This window comes from Haliaeetus albicilla, chromosome 8, assembly GCF_947461875.1.
Source record: "Haliaeetus albicilla chromosome 8, bHalAlb1.1, whole genome shotgun sequence".
Lineage (NCBI taxonomy): Eukaryota > Metazoa > Chordata > Aves > Accipitriformes > Accipitridae > Haliaeetus > Haliaeetus albicilla.
Window position 1 is genome coordinate 1,518,828 of NC_091490.1, and position 18,336 is coordinate 1,537,163.

Here is an 18,336-nt window from a genome sequence, read left to right on the forward strand (position 1 = left end):
AGTATTTGGTAAATAATATATTTGACAACTTAGATTTTGTTTACAGTGTAATAATAGAGTGGAAAGTAAACAACTAATTTGTAAACACTGCACTACTGATCAACTTGAATATATTATTAATTTAATATAAAATGACTACTACTTGGGATCTGGGTCTCCACCATCTTGAAGACTGACGAGAAGCAGGCTCTAAGTTTCCCACTACTAATAGTTGACTAAAAATAACCTATGTTTCATCACGATATACAATATACGATTCAAATCTCTAAAGAATTCAGCACATGCTTTATACTCTTATTTACTAGTTTTGCATGGAATGAATGAATATAAATTAAAGACAGACCTAGTTTTAGCCTGCAAGACTGAAAATGCAGGTTTGGCCCTATTTTTCCATTTACTTTGCCAGAGAGCAGGAAGAAGACCTAACTTAAGATGCTGAATAATTAACAGGGATGAAGCAAGTTCAAATGGTGTTAATGAATATATGATGACTAAAAGTTAACTGAATCAGCTAACGCAAAAACCAAGAGCAAAAGAATTTTACTCTTAACACAGGTTTCTTAGTAATCCTTTTGATTCCTATTTCTACTGAAATATGGCCTAAAGACAGCATGAACAGTTATCAAAACCAGGATTATTTCTAAAGGAAAAGCCAGAGAAATAAAATGGGGATGCGCTAGAAAATTCGAGATTAATTCGAGATGAAAATAATTCGAAGGATTAATTCGAGATGAAAAATATCATGACTCAAGAACTACCTTCATATTAATTGAGGAAGAATGATGGAAGTAGTCAGAGATGGCAAGGAGCACCTCAGGAAATGAAAAAGCAGAAGGACAACCCCTATTGTTGCACATGAAGTATCTGCATACAGTTACAGTTATGCCCCCTCAGAAGAATGGTCGATTTCTTCATAGGTGATCTCCAGTAGTTTTAACTGTGGAAGTATAGTTAAAAAGATCTGGAAGATCTCTACTGACAGGCTCTCCCAGGTAGTTGCTTTACCGCACTATTAAAAACGTGTTTGGCTGTAGTGGCTGTTTGACAGCTGGGCTAAAGAGAACATCACAAGCAAATTAACCCCATCCGACACACACTGCGCTCTGCGGAATGGGTGCCAAAGAGGAGGCCAGTGCAAGACTTCTAAGAGACATAGCTTTAAAAGCAAAAAATTAGAGCAACTGCAGGGCCATACTGCGATCTTCTTATTTGGTTAAAGGTAGGCAGAGAGGTGATACTACATTAGGAAGTATGGCAAATAATGGGCAAGATTTGTTTCACCATCCAATGAGCTTGTGGGCTTTAACAGGACCAGTCCACTGGAGACACTGAAATGGGAGAAGCATGGAAAAGCCATACGTGCTAAAAAGATGGCTACAGGGCATAAATACTGGAGATAACTGGTGAATATAATCCACAAATGTATTTCAATAAGAAATACAAAGATTAACAGTTCATAAAAGAACTCACTGACCAGCTACAGGAAAATGTAATTGTTGTAACTAATGACCACTGTAATTTATTCAGACATACGTATTCTGCAGTTTTTCAAAAGTAATCGTCAATCACTTTTTATATCTGTAAGAATATAAGCAGTTGAAAGTCATCAAGTTTTGCATGATTATTTTTATTTTCCCGTTTGCATAAATAAAATGCCTTGCAGTACAGTGACTTTTTCAAGGCTTGAGGGAAACAGTAGCACAAGGTAACCTTTTGCACACCACAGCTGATCACAGGTTAGGCGCTGTCTGCTTGCTGGCCTTTAGGGAACTGCCAATGCGCTGCAAGAACACAGGTTACAGGATATCCCTTCCCTCTCATGTGGAGGGACAAATGGCCACTGCTTAAGTTCACAGCCCACAGCATCTGCAGGCACAGTTTCTACACTCTGATACAGCTAAGGATGGCAACAACTAAGAATGTCATTCTACATGTGCTTATCTCAGAACCATCCATCCTTAATCCAACAACCTATTAAATGACAGAAACACACTGTCCCAGGGCATCAGGTTAAGCCATTACTCAAAGATAACAGAGGAGAGTGACATACAGCGCAGTGCATACAGACACGCAGAGGAGGTGTGTGTTACCTGCAAGTCAACGCTGCATCAGTACTGCAGCTGAGAAACATGTGCTTCTAGTAGTCTCCTATTCCAGCTGGGAAAAAGAAAAGGTCTCCGATGGTCACGGCAGGTAAAAACCCCATGCTGTTCTCAATGCATTCCAGCAGTCATCTTCTCTCTATTTAATTCCTCTTGCAGTTTGAATTGTGTGCAGGCATTTTTACTCTGTAGATTTGGTTTTTTTTAATCATGTAAAATTAAAAGGATATTGACTTAAGGTGTTCTGAGTATAATGAGCAATTTCCTTGCATACCATAAAACAACCATACCTGAGAAAGCAGAGCACAAAGTCTAAGCGTAACCAAATTAGATCTCATTAATAACAGTCAGAGTGAACTCTTTGTGTGTTTAGCTCCCGGTTGTTCTGGGAGGAGCTCAGGGTTCTGGTATAATTAAGAACAAAACGAGTGTAAGGTTGGCTAGGGTGATTCTCTATGGTTATAAATGTTGTCCCCTCCTACCACTCTGTGCTATTAAGTCTTTATCTAAAATTTAGCCCTACTAATCAGATATAAACTCTTCTTAAAAAAGAAATCACTTTTGCATCTGTTAAATGGAAGTTTTACAGAAGCAAATAAGAGATAAAAAAATACAAAAAATTTTGTGTACGAAACGGGCCTACATTCAAGGCTCTAATTTCTGCTATGTCTTCTCTTTGCCCATTTGACACATTAAAATTATACAGCATGAACACCACCAGATAAGAACCACTAATTACAGTTTAAGTAATATCAGGATTATCCTAGACGGCAGAAGCAGTACTGGTGTATGTTCACTGCAATACAAGGAGTTCTGTCTATATCTTCTCCCACAGTGTCCCTTACTGGAGATATGGCCAAAAAAAACCCCAAAAGCCACTACTGCCTTTAGACAAGAATAATTAAGACAATTTTTCAGACAAGTTTGACTCACTATATATGTTGGAAAAGCATTCTTACAATGAGAAAACAATACAATACATTTTTCTGCATCTTCTCTGAGCAGCAAATATACTTAGTTTAAAAAGCCTAAAGGGAAGACACATAGTAGTGGCTGCTTACTAAAATATTGGCAATATTTTAATAATGTAGTGCCAAAGTAGTAAGTCTTCCGGAATATGATTTATTAAACTCAGCCAGAGTTACTATTTCAAGAAAACAGGTCATCATGAATGATGAAAATATTTGTAATCTCAGAGTGTGGGAAACAGTTTACAACTTTAAAATAAACTAGGAAGAAGTGGAACAGCATTTCAAAAAATAGCAGTCTAAAGCTAAGCTTTTAAACCTATATTTAGATGCCGCTGGACAGATTCTCCGCTGATATAAGTTGTCTGTTCCACTGACTTCAACACACTTAAGACAACCTGTGATTTTTGCAAATCTACTTCCTAAAATGGGATTTTGGAAGTGGTAAGGATGTTAGGAATATAAATGTTATTGAAGTCAATGGGACTAATGTTCTTCAGTCACAAGAATGCTTTTTATGACTCCATTGTCAGGTTAATGGAAATAATAATCACTTCTATTTAGCAAATTTGACATCTGACATCTGAAGAAAGGTAACGGATTGTGACGTTTTCGATGTCTGAATATCTTTCTGAATCTTCACTGGCTCATGCCTGCTGAGATGAAGCTAAAGAAACAAGCAAGGCCATATCTGCAGTATTTCAACACTACAAAAGCTGAGAAATGTTTATGCTTATCTCAAAAAGTCAAAGCGCAGTGGTATTGAATTGGGGAACAAAGACAAAATAACTTTACCCTACACTGTTTCAAAAAATATGTTGATAAATCACCAAAGGTGCTTCTAAGTGATATATGCCAGTTTTTATACTAAAATGATTATTTAAGAGGAATGTCGGCATTCAATACATACACACTGTATCTATACAAGAAGTGATTAATCTGTTATTATTCTGCTTAATTTCTCAATTTGGAATAAATTCTTAGCTACAGAAGGGTGTAAGAGTTGTAACTCTCTACAGGTTTGGATACTTCCAATTTGCAAACTTAACCTCTGCAAAACATCTACTGTTATTTTATATGTATTCTGCCAAGGAAGAATCTAGTCCACTTTATGTTGTTTTAAAAACAAATTACTATGTCCTTTTTATACAGTTTTTATGATGCTGCTTAGAAACCTTAATCCTTTGAGTCTCCTTATACACAGTCTCACTACTTTTAAGAAACAACCAGCATATGTAAGAGTTACAAGTAATTTCAACAAATATGTATTTACGATCATTACAACAGGAACAGGACAACTTCCACCACTTTGCCTTGTTTCTGTCTCATTTGTTTGCTACACATTTTGTAGTTGTGGATAATTGGCACATTAATTTGGTGCAGATGTACATGGTAGCTTGGTAGCGGAATTAATTAAATCTTTGGCATTCCCAGTGCAGCATTTAATATTCTGGCTTATTTTTCAGGTGTGAAAGAGTTATAGTATTTCTAGGTGATTGGCCAGGGCAGAAAAGAAATAACAACCCAACTGATTTAATCAGTTTGCAAAACAAATAAATAAATGCATAAATAAATAACCAACCATCCAACCCAGGGTGGGCGGAGGAGAAAGGACCTGTATACTCCCCACCACCACTTTATAGACCTTCTACTTTCTACGATGCTACCTCTGTATTTTGGGGGAAAGAAAGAAATGGAAAGAAAGAAATGGAAAGGACTGTTAGAGAAAAATGTCAATTTTTCACATTATATTTACAGAAAAAATAAAAGTATATTGAAAAGTATATACACTTGAAATTTAAAGGACAGAAAAATTCCATTTTATGAAATTTCATAAGAGTAAATTCTTCTGGGTGAAAAATGGGCTTCTCCATGTCACCCTCCCAAGTTTTTGTTACAATATATATTTAATTGTGAAGACAAAACAGATACTTTCACTATATATGCACAAAAATATTGTTTTCACACCTTCATTATGCAGAAGAAAAAACTTAATAGATGGTATCCCTCTTTTCCATTTCTCTTTGAAATATTTGTCACGGAAAATTTTAGATGAGACTGACCTTCTGTGCCTTTGAATTATTGGAAGAAAACTTGCCCATTGCACTTTATCAAGGAAGATACTCAAGCATTGATAGTAAAATATTATACAAAATAGGATGGTTTATTTTTCACAGAATTTTTGAAAACCATTCTTTTGTGGAACTAGAATGCACAGAAGTACTGTTGTCAAGTAAATAGTGGCAGTTAAAACGCAGAGACTCATTACAACTTGAGACATTTGTAGAAAAAAGCAAAACAGAACATTACAGACTTGACATTATATTGCCTACAATAGGTAAGTCTAAACAAAGATTTTTCAAGTAAAGTCTGAATTTTGACAGCAAACACCATTAGCAGCAATTCTCAGAAGTAAGGCTGTGAGGCTAAAACATATTGCCTCTATTTTCACGTAGTTATATTTTATTACAATCAAAGCCTAAAATCATGCAATCAAGAAGAAAAAAACATTGGTTTATATTTTAAGACTGAAAACACATCAATGTAAAATGGCTAATTTTAACAAAAGGAAAAAACCACCCACCCTATCATCATCATCATATCCATAAAGTCCTTTTATTCCTGACTCAAACCAGGAATAAAATTACAGGTATGTAATATTTTGGCAATGCAGGAAGATTGCACTAAAACAACTGCAAACCAAGGGGACAGAGATAATTGGACAATAAGTATTTTTCAGAAATATACTGATTTGAAACAACAAAGAACAATAGAACAATGCATGCAAACATCTTCAAAGGAGTATCAAAGTGCTCACCAACGCAAAGAATCTTACAATGTAGTTATATAATTTGTGATAAAAGCTTACCGTTTCTGGTTGATTTCAGCCAGTTTACCTAATAACCACCAAAATTCGCCTTAGGCGGAGAGCAGATTTGATGTTGCAATACACCAACAAGTTCAAACCATCAGTACTGCGACATGTGCCATTTAAGTTTAATCTTTCCACAATTTTCTCGTGAAAACTAAAACTTTGTGACAGGAAGAGGTCAGACTGCCCAGCCAGGGCAGAGGGAATGCACATCCCAGCGCGTCCTGCCTGCCAGGACACCCACAGCCAGTTCCTCTGGCAGCTGTGGGACAGGACCAGTGCAGGTGCTTCCCCCACCTCCTACCTCCACTAGTCTGCACTTAGGAGACCCACCCCCAAGCCAAAAGTGCTGCTTTTCTCTTTCAGCAAAATGCAGAGTGATGTTTTTCAAGCTTAAAAGGAGAAGGGAGAAGGTACTGACGACTTTGATACTTTGGAAACTTCTCATTCCTACCTCTCATGGCCAGCTTACCATTATTTGTTACTCCGCTAACCACACACAACTCCACCCCTTGTCCAGGCAGAAGAAACAGTTCTCTTCCAAGCTGTCTACTTCCTTGACTGTGTGTGTAGAGACAAACACTAACGTATCTCCCCTCAACTTCTGTTTTCTTACATTAACTATCACATTATTTTTAGGGCCCTTCCATATAACACACTCTGCATTCATTCTTTTTCCTATCAGATTAGGACCTTCTTTAGCTTTTCCCCATCCTCATTTCATTTGGAGCATTTCCAAATGAGGTCTCCCTTATTTTTTTTATACAATGTCACAAACGCTTCTTTGTCTCTAGTGAAAATACTTTGACAAAGAACATTTGGCATTGTCATGGCTCTATTAGATCGATGACTCATAGACATTTTACAGCCTACTAATACACTCGTGGGTTTTTTTTCAATACGATTTCTTACTGAAGAACTCCTAATTTATAACATAAATTCCTATTAGTCCCTCAGTACATGACCTTGCGCACTGCACTATTACATTTCACCCAGTTTTTAATTGGTCTCATCTTCAGAATTACATAGTTCTTCCAATTTTAGAGGCTGTACTTGAGAACTTGATGTACAATTTTTTACTCTTCGCAAAGCAAATTAATTCTGAGCAATAGCTGAAGACCAAGAGAAATCCTGGTTTTCCCTAACATTAGCTGCTAGGGACCCACCCCTTTGGTAATGTCTCCATTGTACATTATTTCCTAATAGCACAGTATTGCAGAAAAACAATAGCTGTAATACCTACTGTCAAAAACACCGAAAAAGAGGTGAGAAGCCACAGCTTCAGTTGGGAAACAGTGAGTCATTAGGATGAGTACAACAAATACAAGTATTTTCTCATCAATTACCAGCACCTACAGTTTCTCAGACACTAGTGACTCACCATTTACAAATGCAGTTTCTACAATTTTTCAATTTTACAGATCTCTACTGAATAAAATCCCACAAAACCCTGAAAAGGTGTTTTCCTCAGCCCAAACAGCTCTAAAAGCAAAGATACTGAGTACTTTAATTACTCAAAGATTTTTGAAAAAATATAGGCAGGTTGCCTGGCTGCTTGGTGCAAGCAACAGCATGGGTGTAGTTTCCAGATTCTTTCCTGAGATATAAAATATTCTTGATTGCTCTCAGGAATTCAATGGGATGTTAACATCCCAAAACGTTCAGTTTAGGAGTGGCAGGTCTACTGACAATTGTTGCTATGAAGAGCAATGAATATTTATGACAGAGCCTAATCTCAGAAAATGTAAAATTCAGTGAAAATTAATGAGCTTCCAAAGAAGTAGTAATCAGACCAGGCTTAAATGCAACTGTTAGATAAACTAAAAGCTTTTGTTGTTACATTTGAAATTTGCTCAGAACATTCCTTTCCCAACTAAGTAGTAAATTTAGCTACTAGATTTGTTTGAAGAATTGGTGATTTACTTCAGCTGTTGTAATAACTCGGCACTGTCCTGACACAACCACAGATCCTCAGCAGGCAAACAAGCCAAGTGATGAATATTAGTGAGGGGAACCACCTCTCGGCTTTGTATACGTGCCACAGTTCCTAGAATGCTTGGCCAGTAAAATTAGGAAAATTGGCAATTCAGATCTGGGGCTGGGTTAAATTGCGGACTAGCTAGTCTAGGCCAGGCTATTTTTTAAGAGCAGAAAGTCAGAATGCACTTTTCCTAGGGCAGGCCAAGGAAGGCTCTCCGACACCAGCAGTCACATCGCTCACGGGGTGTTAAGTCCTCAGCAGCCAATATGATCTAGACCTTGATCTTCATGCCCCCCCCCTCACTTCCTTGACCCCTGATTCACATTCCCCATCCCCTCTTCTAGCACTGACACTCAGGCTATCCTCCCACCTACTGCTCCTTTGGTTTGTTTTTGCTAGGTCAGTTCCCAAGTCTATGAAATGACTGACTACAGATACAGCGCATATGTGATTATAGCATATGTACCTGTATGTACATATAAGTGTACATATATACACACATACATATTATGTATCTGTGTCTGTCTACATAAATACACACACACATAAAATGCATAGTTATATATAGCCTCTATATATCTCTGGTTTCTAAATATGCTGGTGTAATTATGCTGGAAGATATTTTTGGCTTTACTGATTCCCTCTTCTCTCCTATGAGGATTCTTTCATCAGCCTGAATGTCCTGGTTCCTTTGAACACCATTGCAACAGCGTGAGTCTTTGATGGGTCTTTATTACTAATACACAAACCAAGTTATACTCAAATTCCCTGAAAACAGTCAAGATGGAAATGAAAATATAGTCTGTACTAACGTGAAGTCTGCCTAATATAACTGCCTTTTCACTTACAAGGGAAAAAAAACCCTGGGAAAACAATGGTAGGATTTAACCAGATGCCCTCTGGTAGAAGGGCAAGAGCAATATATCCTTTTCAATATTCTGGATTTACATCCAATTTGAACACAAACTTTTGTTTTTCACTTATTTGGGGAGAATATCAGAGTGTATTTGGATGATCTACTGCCCAGCAGTACATTTACTACAACTAAACATCCAGAAAAAGCACCAGGCCTCGAACTGCAGTCAGAAATGAAGCAATAAAACCCAAAGGCTGACTGCAGAACACAGCTGCTGCTGCTGCACAATTTACATTTGACTCATCATAATGTAAAAGTTGTTTCCTACAGTGTAGGCAGCACAAACATGACTTCTGTATTTGTATCCACTGTGAACTTTCGTTCAACTAGTTTGAAATAACTTTCCAGAAACAACTAATGGTTAGAAAAAGTTTACTTCCTATACCAATATATGTTAACACAAACAGAAGTGCTTAGCGCCTGAACTCTTGCACATTCAGTAAAATCTACTTACCAAACAGTGGGAAAACATAGTGATACTTTATATCGTTTACATAACTCCTCAAAGAAAATTATTAAATATCCTGTGCATCAGAGTGGTTGGATTAATTATACAGGTTAGAAAGTCACTGTCAGACTATTCTTACAGGAGCGTCCAATATTTATAGCCATTCATAAAGGGTAGCCTTATAACAAAGTATAGGCCTTGGCATTCGCAGCTCCAACACAAAAGGTATTTGGTAAATGGCTTCAAAAACATCAACACAGACACTGCTAGCCTAATAATTATTTAACCACTAGGTAAAAATGCCTCATTGTGCAATTGTACAGGAAAACAGCACTCCAATTTGTACCAGAGGTGAGACAAAGCCGTATAAGCTGAAGCTACAACTAAGAGAGTGGGAAACAGAGAAGAGGGTAACAGTGGTATGAAAGCTGTTTACCTGGACTGAAATGGGAATACTGAGACAATAATGTGAACACCTAGTTCACAAAGCCAGGTGCACACACACACGCTTGCACACACACTCATACACTTCATAACATTTATCAGAAAGTTCATTAACTCCTGTTTCACGATCATGATTTTAAAATGGCCAAATATATTTGGTAAGTAGTTATGGTCTCAATAGCAGCCTCCCTCCTGTTCTTAAATTTTAGTTCTGTGACAGCTTGAGGAACAAGAACAGTGCAGGCAGAAATGCTAGCTCCTGACAGCAGCCATGTGCTAGGCAGAGGCATTTTGGGGGAGGAGGGGTGCACCCACCACAGCATCCCCACACGGCACCAGGGAAACAGCAGAACCACTTCCACGCAGCTACCGCTGCCCTGATCGGTATGGGTACCTCCAAATGAGTGGGTGACAGTAAAGGATCATTGCACACGGAGGTATGCATGCTAACCCTTGTACTGTGAGCTGGTATAGACACAGTACCTCCAGAAACCAGGTGTGTCATTACATCTCTTCACTAACCATTTGTATGTATACATACTTATGTGTGTGTATACACCTATGTATGTAAATATACATGTGCTCTGATACATAACTGAAATGTGCAACTAACAAAGTTTTTAAGAAAAAAATACATTTAAGTGGGGTGTTTTCTGTTTCACTAGACACAACAGATGAAAAGTGCAACTGTAATCAGAGGTTGTTATAGCACTGAACCCAGAGATGCTGACACATGCACTGACATTCATTGACAACACCCACACAGATAATACTGAACAACCCACATGGATAATGCTGAACAACTCTGACAAACAAGCAGACCTCATACTGTTGACTAAGAAGAAGGAAAGGTGGAGGTGGTCACTGGGTGCATCTACCTTCCTGATTTTACACTCAGGACAATTTCTTTTTGGTGCAGGTATGCCTTGTGCCAACTATACATATGCACACTTAACGCGTGTCGCTGGTGCTCTCACAGCTGTTTCCTTCCTGGTGAAGCCATGGTAGGAGTTGCACGCTGCTCCTCAGCAGTCAGCCTCCTACACATGCTTGGCACACGTCGAGGCCGCTGACCAACACAGACTTCACTGTTATTAAAGATGCAATGTGGACAAAGTCCTGGGACTGCAATGTGCTACGGCAGACAGTCTGCCAGTCTGTCCCTCTCTGCATCAACCAGCAAGTACTGGACCCACATGGGGGAAAAGATCAGGAGCCACATGAGGAGACCTTCAGGAGTAATGTCTGGCCTCTGAGTTTAGTAGCTCCAGCCTTTCTCAGGATGGCTCTGGACAGGTATGAGAAAATAATCACAGTGAGAAGTCCTCCACATCAGCTAAGCAAGCTAAATTGCTGCTGGGAGAAGATCAAGACACTTAAAGCAATACAAAATCACCTGTCAAAAGGACTTGAGAAAATCCAAAGCCAATGTGGCAAAGAAGAAAATATAGGAGACTTAAAAGATATCCTTTAAAAAAGACGAAAATATGTCCAAATAAGGAAATAGAACACAATGGTTAACTATAAAAGGACAAAAAATATCTTCAGAAATATTTGAAAAAAGGCATAAAAAGTAATAATAAATCTTTCTTCAGGCCCCTCAGGAGCAGGAAGCCTGCCAGAGTCTATCAAAAAGATATAAAAGGAATGCTCGGAAAAAAAGGTCAGAGCAGAAAAACTAAATTAATTTTCTGGATTTGTATTCAGAGTTTGGGCAGGCTCCCATGCTGCAAAGCTTACCCACAGTCAAGAGCTCAGACAACATGTATGTATGACACAAAAAACCTCTCACACAGGGCTTCAGCACTAGATGACTGGGAAGTGTGTAATTAATGTCACAACAATTTTCAAATCATTCCAGGATAAGCCTAGGAAACAAAAGACCAGTGACTTTGACAACTGTACCAGGCAAATTAACAGAAACTCTTTTAAACAATAGAATAAGGGGATACGCAGACAAATATGACACACCGGGGAAGTTCAACACAGTTTTTGTGATGAGTAGGGATGACTCAAAATACTTCTGGACTCTTCTGAAAGAGTCAAGACTACAAAAGAGCTGGACAATAAAGTCTATCCTCATTTCCAAGAGATACATGCAAAGGTCCTTCACTGAAAGTTCTTAGCCTAAGCAGCTATGTGATCAGAGAGGGTCTTCACATGGATAAATGAATGACCAAAGATTGGCAAAAATACCAATTTTAAATGAGTGAGTGGAGGAGGAGGAGGAGGAGCTGCCAATAGTCAGGCTCTGGGCTGGGGTCCACGCTGGTTAGTTTGTTTAGAAACCACACAGAAAAGGACGTTAATGAAAAGAGGTTTACAGATACCAAGTTACTCAGATCTTGCCACATAAGTGTTGATCACTGCCATAAACAGGACTGAGGGCAAGATGGGCCCTTGGTGGGACCTGTGGGACTTGTCAGGCTCCTACCACAGTTCTCTAAATGGTTCCTCCCTTGGCAGCCTCCTCTTTTCCTGTATCTTCCTATCCAGGTTGAACTACAGCCTTACTCAGCAGGATAGAAAACTGGGAATTACATCTCTCCACTCTGAGAAATTACTCAAACACAGAATAATTAAACACTGAAGCACAAACTGCCTCATTCAAAACCCATTGAAGCAAACAGGAATCTGTCCACTGATTTTAATTGCTTCAGTTTGGGTGCAGAATGACTGAAAACATCACGGGCAATTGGAAGGCCTCGCCTGTGGCTTCAAATACATATTTCAGTAGGGTAGTATTACAGAACAGAACCCTACAGAGCTGTCAGGAGCCACGGTCTATAAAACACCATCCCGAGCTATTACACAGTAATATTACATGTTGTTACAGTGAGTAAAGATCAAGTACTCTTTTATCCAAACAGAATAATAAAAATTATCTTAGTTGGTTCTTCAAGCCAAAAGACAACCCTGTCACAACCTAGGCGGTAACATTGTTCAGATGTAAGAAACTTGGTCAGAATCTCACAAATGTTCTGAAACATTTAACAGAAATTCAAGAGAAAAAAACCCCGATTTTTCTGGTTTTGTTGCACAAATTAAAGCTTTAATAAAATATTAGAAATTATTTGCAATATTGGCCAGACATTTCCAAATATTTCTAAATGCTCAAAAGATCCTGGAAACCAGTATCAATAATAATCTTTAATCAAACCATATGAGAGAGAAAACAAATTGCTGGTTTTATAAAACAGTATTGTGAAGATCTATGGACTAAACGTACAAATATTTTCAGAATGTCAGAAATATTTGTAAGCCTAGTAGTATTTTCTGAAGAGAAAGTACTGCTGACAGAAAATAGTAACATCCTGCAACATTTTCATTTGAAGAGCAATGTATGTCTCCAGCCCAGTATGATACAGCAAGACAGTGTTATTTTAAATGTTTGGTATGCTTGTCAGAAGAAATCAGAATAATCTTCAAAACATTTTATGAACAACACTTCACTAATTTTCTATCAGGAAAGTGTCTAGGAATACAGTGATATGTTTGGACGTGTTTTAGATGCCTTAAAAATTATGTCAACAAATTCAACAAAGGGAAGCTCTCATTTTCTAACGCAAGTTGTATTAAAGAGGGACACTTTGGAGATCTAGGCTCTGGTTAGAGAGCTATCTTTCAGCCAACCATAGTTAGTATTTACTTAATCTGATATTTTTGTAAATAATTTTAGAACATTTTGCATTCAGTTACTATGGATACATTTTACAACAATCTTGACTGTTGATTTAGTATGAAATGTAGCAAAATTAGAGCTATGGTAAACACAAAGCACATTTAATTCCTGTTTATGCCAAAATGCTAAATGTTTCCTTTAAAAATTCTTTATACATATATTTTACAGCACAGAACAAATGAAAGAATATGATCTGCTTTTTGGTAATATCTTTTAAGTGGCACTTAACATGGTAATAGTACTGAGCAGAAGTTACTTAAAACAGTATTACAGTACATTTCATATCTATTTAAAAGCCAAATTACAATATTAAAATTATTTATTTGCCTTCCTTCTCATGTCTTTTCTTACATTAGAACTAATGGACAAACTACCAACATAATCAGGTTATCTTATTCATGATATATCTAATAAATTATAGGATAAGAAAGAAAGCCTGTAAGTGTATATCTGAAAGACCTGCATCACCTTTTTTGCAACTAGATTGTAAAATATATTCTGGTTTACGTTACTGCATTTGTTTTCCTAACTGCAGATGGTTTTATTGTAGACAGAGTTTTCTTGTCACAATTTTCCTTCTCTTATTGGCTGAGAAAATAAAAGAGTCTGGTATTTAACGTTTTCCTGTCTCCCTGTAAAGCCTAAACGACATACCGATACTGCTTTAGCCCTACCTGCCACACTACCGTGTCTGTATTCGCCCATGGCCTCACCACTCTCCTCCTCCAACCTCCCACCCTCAGCCCTGATCTGCCCAGGCCCATTCCAGTATGCAAAGAGATGCTGCTTTAGCCTAGTAGTTACTGGCTTTTTATAAAAGAGGTCAAATTCATCCTAACAAGGAAGCAGGATGTATATCCCCTAAATTAATACTCTGTAATATGTGTTAACTCCTGTCTATCCATTACATTATGCACTTTTTTTGCTTGCAGAGATGGCACATCCATTTATTCCAACAAGACTTTCTGAATGCAAAGACTACGCAATTCCCTTCTAAAAGAGACTGATGTTTAAGAGGTAGTCTAGGTAACATGTATATACTACAGCTTGTATATAGCCTTTCAGATGATAAAGACCTCAAAGGCTGCAGATCTGCTGTCCTGAACAGGTCTCATTTTTAAATGCAGATAAACACTTTGGTAGCAGATTGAAGCTTTTTGTTTTGATTTTCCAAAACAGTAAATGTAACTCAGAACAGAGGAAATAATAGAAAAATTATGCAAAAAAATGTTTTCAACAGTTACAAAGAATACTGCCTTTAACACAAAAAAATAGCTTTCCCTTAGAAAAGGAACGTGCTGTGGATAAAAGCCCGCAGGAAGCAGTGAAAATGTCACTATATCCCATTATAGGCAACATGCCTGTAGAGGAGATTTTGATAAATTCATGCTTGCTAAATAGGGTGCCATTTTTAAATGAGCTAAATAATATGCAATTCAATATTAGCAACGTTTAATAAATACATTCTATTGCCACCACCATAAGTCTCACTTATAATGGGGACAAGCCCTGTTTCTAACAATCCCCAAATCCATGGATGTTTTTTCATTAGTTAGGATACCTGTTACAGAAAACACTTACACAACGCTGGTCTGAACACAAAAAAATATTCCTTGCTTTATGCAGTGCAACTTCCTATATTTAGCATGGGAAGTGTACAGATTTATTTATTTATTTATTTATTTATTTACTTTTTCTTTTTCAAAATATCATTTAAATGTTGGTCAAATTATAGCAACAAGTTATAGCAACTTACTTTTCTGGTAAATAGTACCAAGAAACACTACCAAATTGACATTTCTTCAATATTCTGATGATACAGGTTTCTAAACAGTATTGTAAACCACCAAATACATTTAACTTCTGTACAGATCATATGGGGAGATTGTTCCACTGAGGTTACATTGAGTAGGTTTTCAATACATCAGATTACTTGTTGATGAGAAAAATACTGTCACATAATCACTGACCAGGGTTATCTCATAGGTTGTTTTCCAATTTTGTTTACATCTCATATTTGAAAATGTCATGTTATAGATTTTGGACATTGAGTTACAGCCAGCTAATGTACCAATCTCCATCTTCCATTATACGTTTGCTTTTTGCTAAAAACCTTTGGTAGAATTTCTTTAAACCATGGAAAAGAAAAACTCTTAACAGAAGTGACACCATTGCATTGCTAACAATAAAAACAGTTTGCACTTTTGGAAATTTCAGGTGAAAGAGACTTATGTAAATATTCAATCACTTACTTTGGTAGAGTTTTCAAGTGATTTTCTCTTAACTCCAAAATTCTCAATTTGACAAGTCTAGAAATATGATAGGAAATAATTAGTTCATTCAATGAATTAGTTCAGGAATCCATAAGAATGATTCGAAAATACTTATTTCAACAAAAAAAAGAGTCCGCTTAATGCACAATAGTAAGACATCCAGTTATTGTGGGGCTGAATACAGTAAAAAATGTATTCAGAACCAAATAGCTTCATGTAAGGACAGATAGTTTCAGATAAGGACATATCTGTCCTTATCTGAACTCTTCCGAAAAACTTTGACATATATCACATTTTCACAGTAATTCTAAAGTATTTTTATTAATTATTCAAACAAGGCAAACATAGTAAGAGTTAATTTCTCTCAAACATTTCCAGTTCTATTAAAGGATAAAAAGCAACTGCTATTTAGTTCACAACTTACTTTTGCATTTTTTGAGCACTGAATTCTACAAATCCACACAGGCAGACGAACGCTACAGAACAGATCTCCATTTAATTTACTGTATTTTAAATAGAATTAGGACATGTGCTTAAGTGTTGGCATGAATTAGAACCTATACACAACAGTACTTCACCATTCCATATCATTGTGCAAACTCTAACTGGCAATATTATTTAAGCCACAGCAATAAATTCAATGAAGTAGAATAATGGGAAGGAAGAAGGACACATCAGATAAGAGATGAAGAAACTAATGTATTAGAGTTCCAGAATTTGGGGCAGTATTGTCTAATTACCCATATTGCCTAGGAAGATAACTTGATAAATATGAAAGGATTTTGATTCATGCCACCCTTTTGCTGGTTCTTTAATCCCAAATTATAACCAATGTGGGGAGGAAAAGGAAGAGGATACAAAACCAGAAGGATGAACAAGGTCCTTTTCTCTTCATCTCAAATTGTACAACTCCACTCACAGATAATCTGGAGTATCAGATGAACTATTTTTTGGAGGTACATTCAATGCATGAGCTGACTGTGCCCAGGATTGCTCAAGGCCTATGTGAAACTCCACGATTCTACATCATTTATTTGTAATTGTATCATTTCTAAACAGAGATGTCACACTATTAAAGCTTTTAGGCTGATAACATAGTTTCTAAATGTGAAGAAAGTTTATTGAAGAACTTCATAGTAAGTTTCAACAATTTCATTAATACTGCTTTTCATATTACTCTACAGTCCAGGTCCTTTAATGCCACAAGTGTAAACATGTGTCTGTGAGAAAAGTTTAAAAAAATACAACTAAGCTTTAAATGTTTTTCTCTGTCCAGCACAACACCAGTTTTATACTTCATGTAATCCCAGGCTTCCCAATGTTATGCTCTTCTAGAAAACTCTGATTTTCATCTTTTTCCTACCAAATAAAGCAGAAAATATTTCAAGTCCTACAGTTGTGCTTAACTAGGACTAAAAAGAACAACTTTAAATGAGAAAAGTGGAGAGACATTGACATGATGCTCAGGTAGACTCCGTTCCTGACTTATTCACATGGCTAAATGAGACTATAACAGACTAACTGAATATTACTGTACCAGAACATATAAAGAAAGCACTAAAATTTGGAGAAGAGCAATAAGGGAGATAGAGGTAAAGACCTACACATGGCTAGGAAAAAAGAAAGCGTAATGTCTGTATGCTAATGTGGGCAGCTTTGGAAACATGACCAGGATTTGTAAATGCAAGATACCAAATAGATAATATAGGAGCAGAATAATGATAAAGGAACAAGCGTCATTTCATTCAGATAAAATATGTATTTGTAAAATAAATTAAAAAAAAAAAAAAAGCTAGTGCTTTCTGTTAAAAGATTTAGAATACTGGACATGTCCTTAAGCGACAAAGATTATTAGACAACGTACAGCAAGGCTTTAGAAGAGTATAATGAATATAAACACTACACATCTGATAAATCGCAGGATATTTCATATATTTGTTTTTCCTTGACATTTGAACATAATGTCTGATTCCAAGCTGCAGAAGCAGGCTGTCTTAGGATTTACTTTGATATTCCAAACACTCATCAAATGCAAACAATGACAATTTTTCTTTCTCCTTCTTCAACTAGGATTTTCTAAAAGGTATTCCAGCATAAAGCCCAGACTCAGCTCTGGGTCAGTGACAGGCCCATCAAGTGAATGCTGATAAAGCAGCACTTCCCATTTCTCAGTGCCTGAGCATACCAATAATGTCATTTCCAACACAAATTACATCACCTCAGTATTAATTTTGGAGTGCTGAGTTGATGTTCCCAGTTGAACAATAAAACACACATATGGGTAGCTGGACAGACCAGGAAAAAACAAATACTAGGTGAATTCTGTAACACCACCATGTATTTTCTCTGTTAATCCTTTGTCTTCTGAGCTATTTGCCCAAGTAGACAATCCGAGGGCAGAAAGGCTGACCATTCCCTCACCAGTGTAACAGAGGTGGAATAAACTTGACATTTCTGCCAGACCTGCGCAGTGTAAGGATCCACTGACTTCTACTGCCCTCTTAAATGGCCGTGGCAAATTGTGTTAACTTTGATTTCCACCCGCCTCTGCTTTGTCCTTATCTAACACTTCTTGGCTCAGTTTCTGCTGCATTTATTTTTACTCTCATTCTACATCCTTTCTGCTCTGCTGTCTTTTGAATCTCCTCTC

At 37.1% G+C, this 18,336-nt stretch overlaps 1 protein-coding gene across 6 annotated transcripts in view; it reads right to left on the bottom strand.

Moving 5' to 3' along the window:
* The window catches only part of LRRC7 (leucine rich repeat containing 7), a 177,975-nt gene that overhangs the window by 75,204 nt on the left and 84,435 nt on the right, over positions 1-18,336 (bottom strand). For all 6 annotated transcript variants that reach the window (XM_069788407.1, XM_069788401.1, XM_069788403.1 and 3 more), the window contains exon 6: positions 15,666-15,722. In XM_069788407.1, the coding sequence (XP_069644508.1) occupies positions 15,666-15,722 (57 nt within the window). The remainder of the gene's footprint in view (positions 1-15,665; positions 15,723-18,336) is intronic.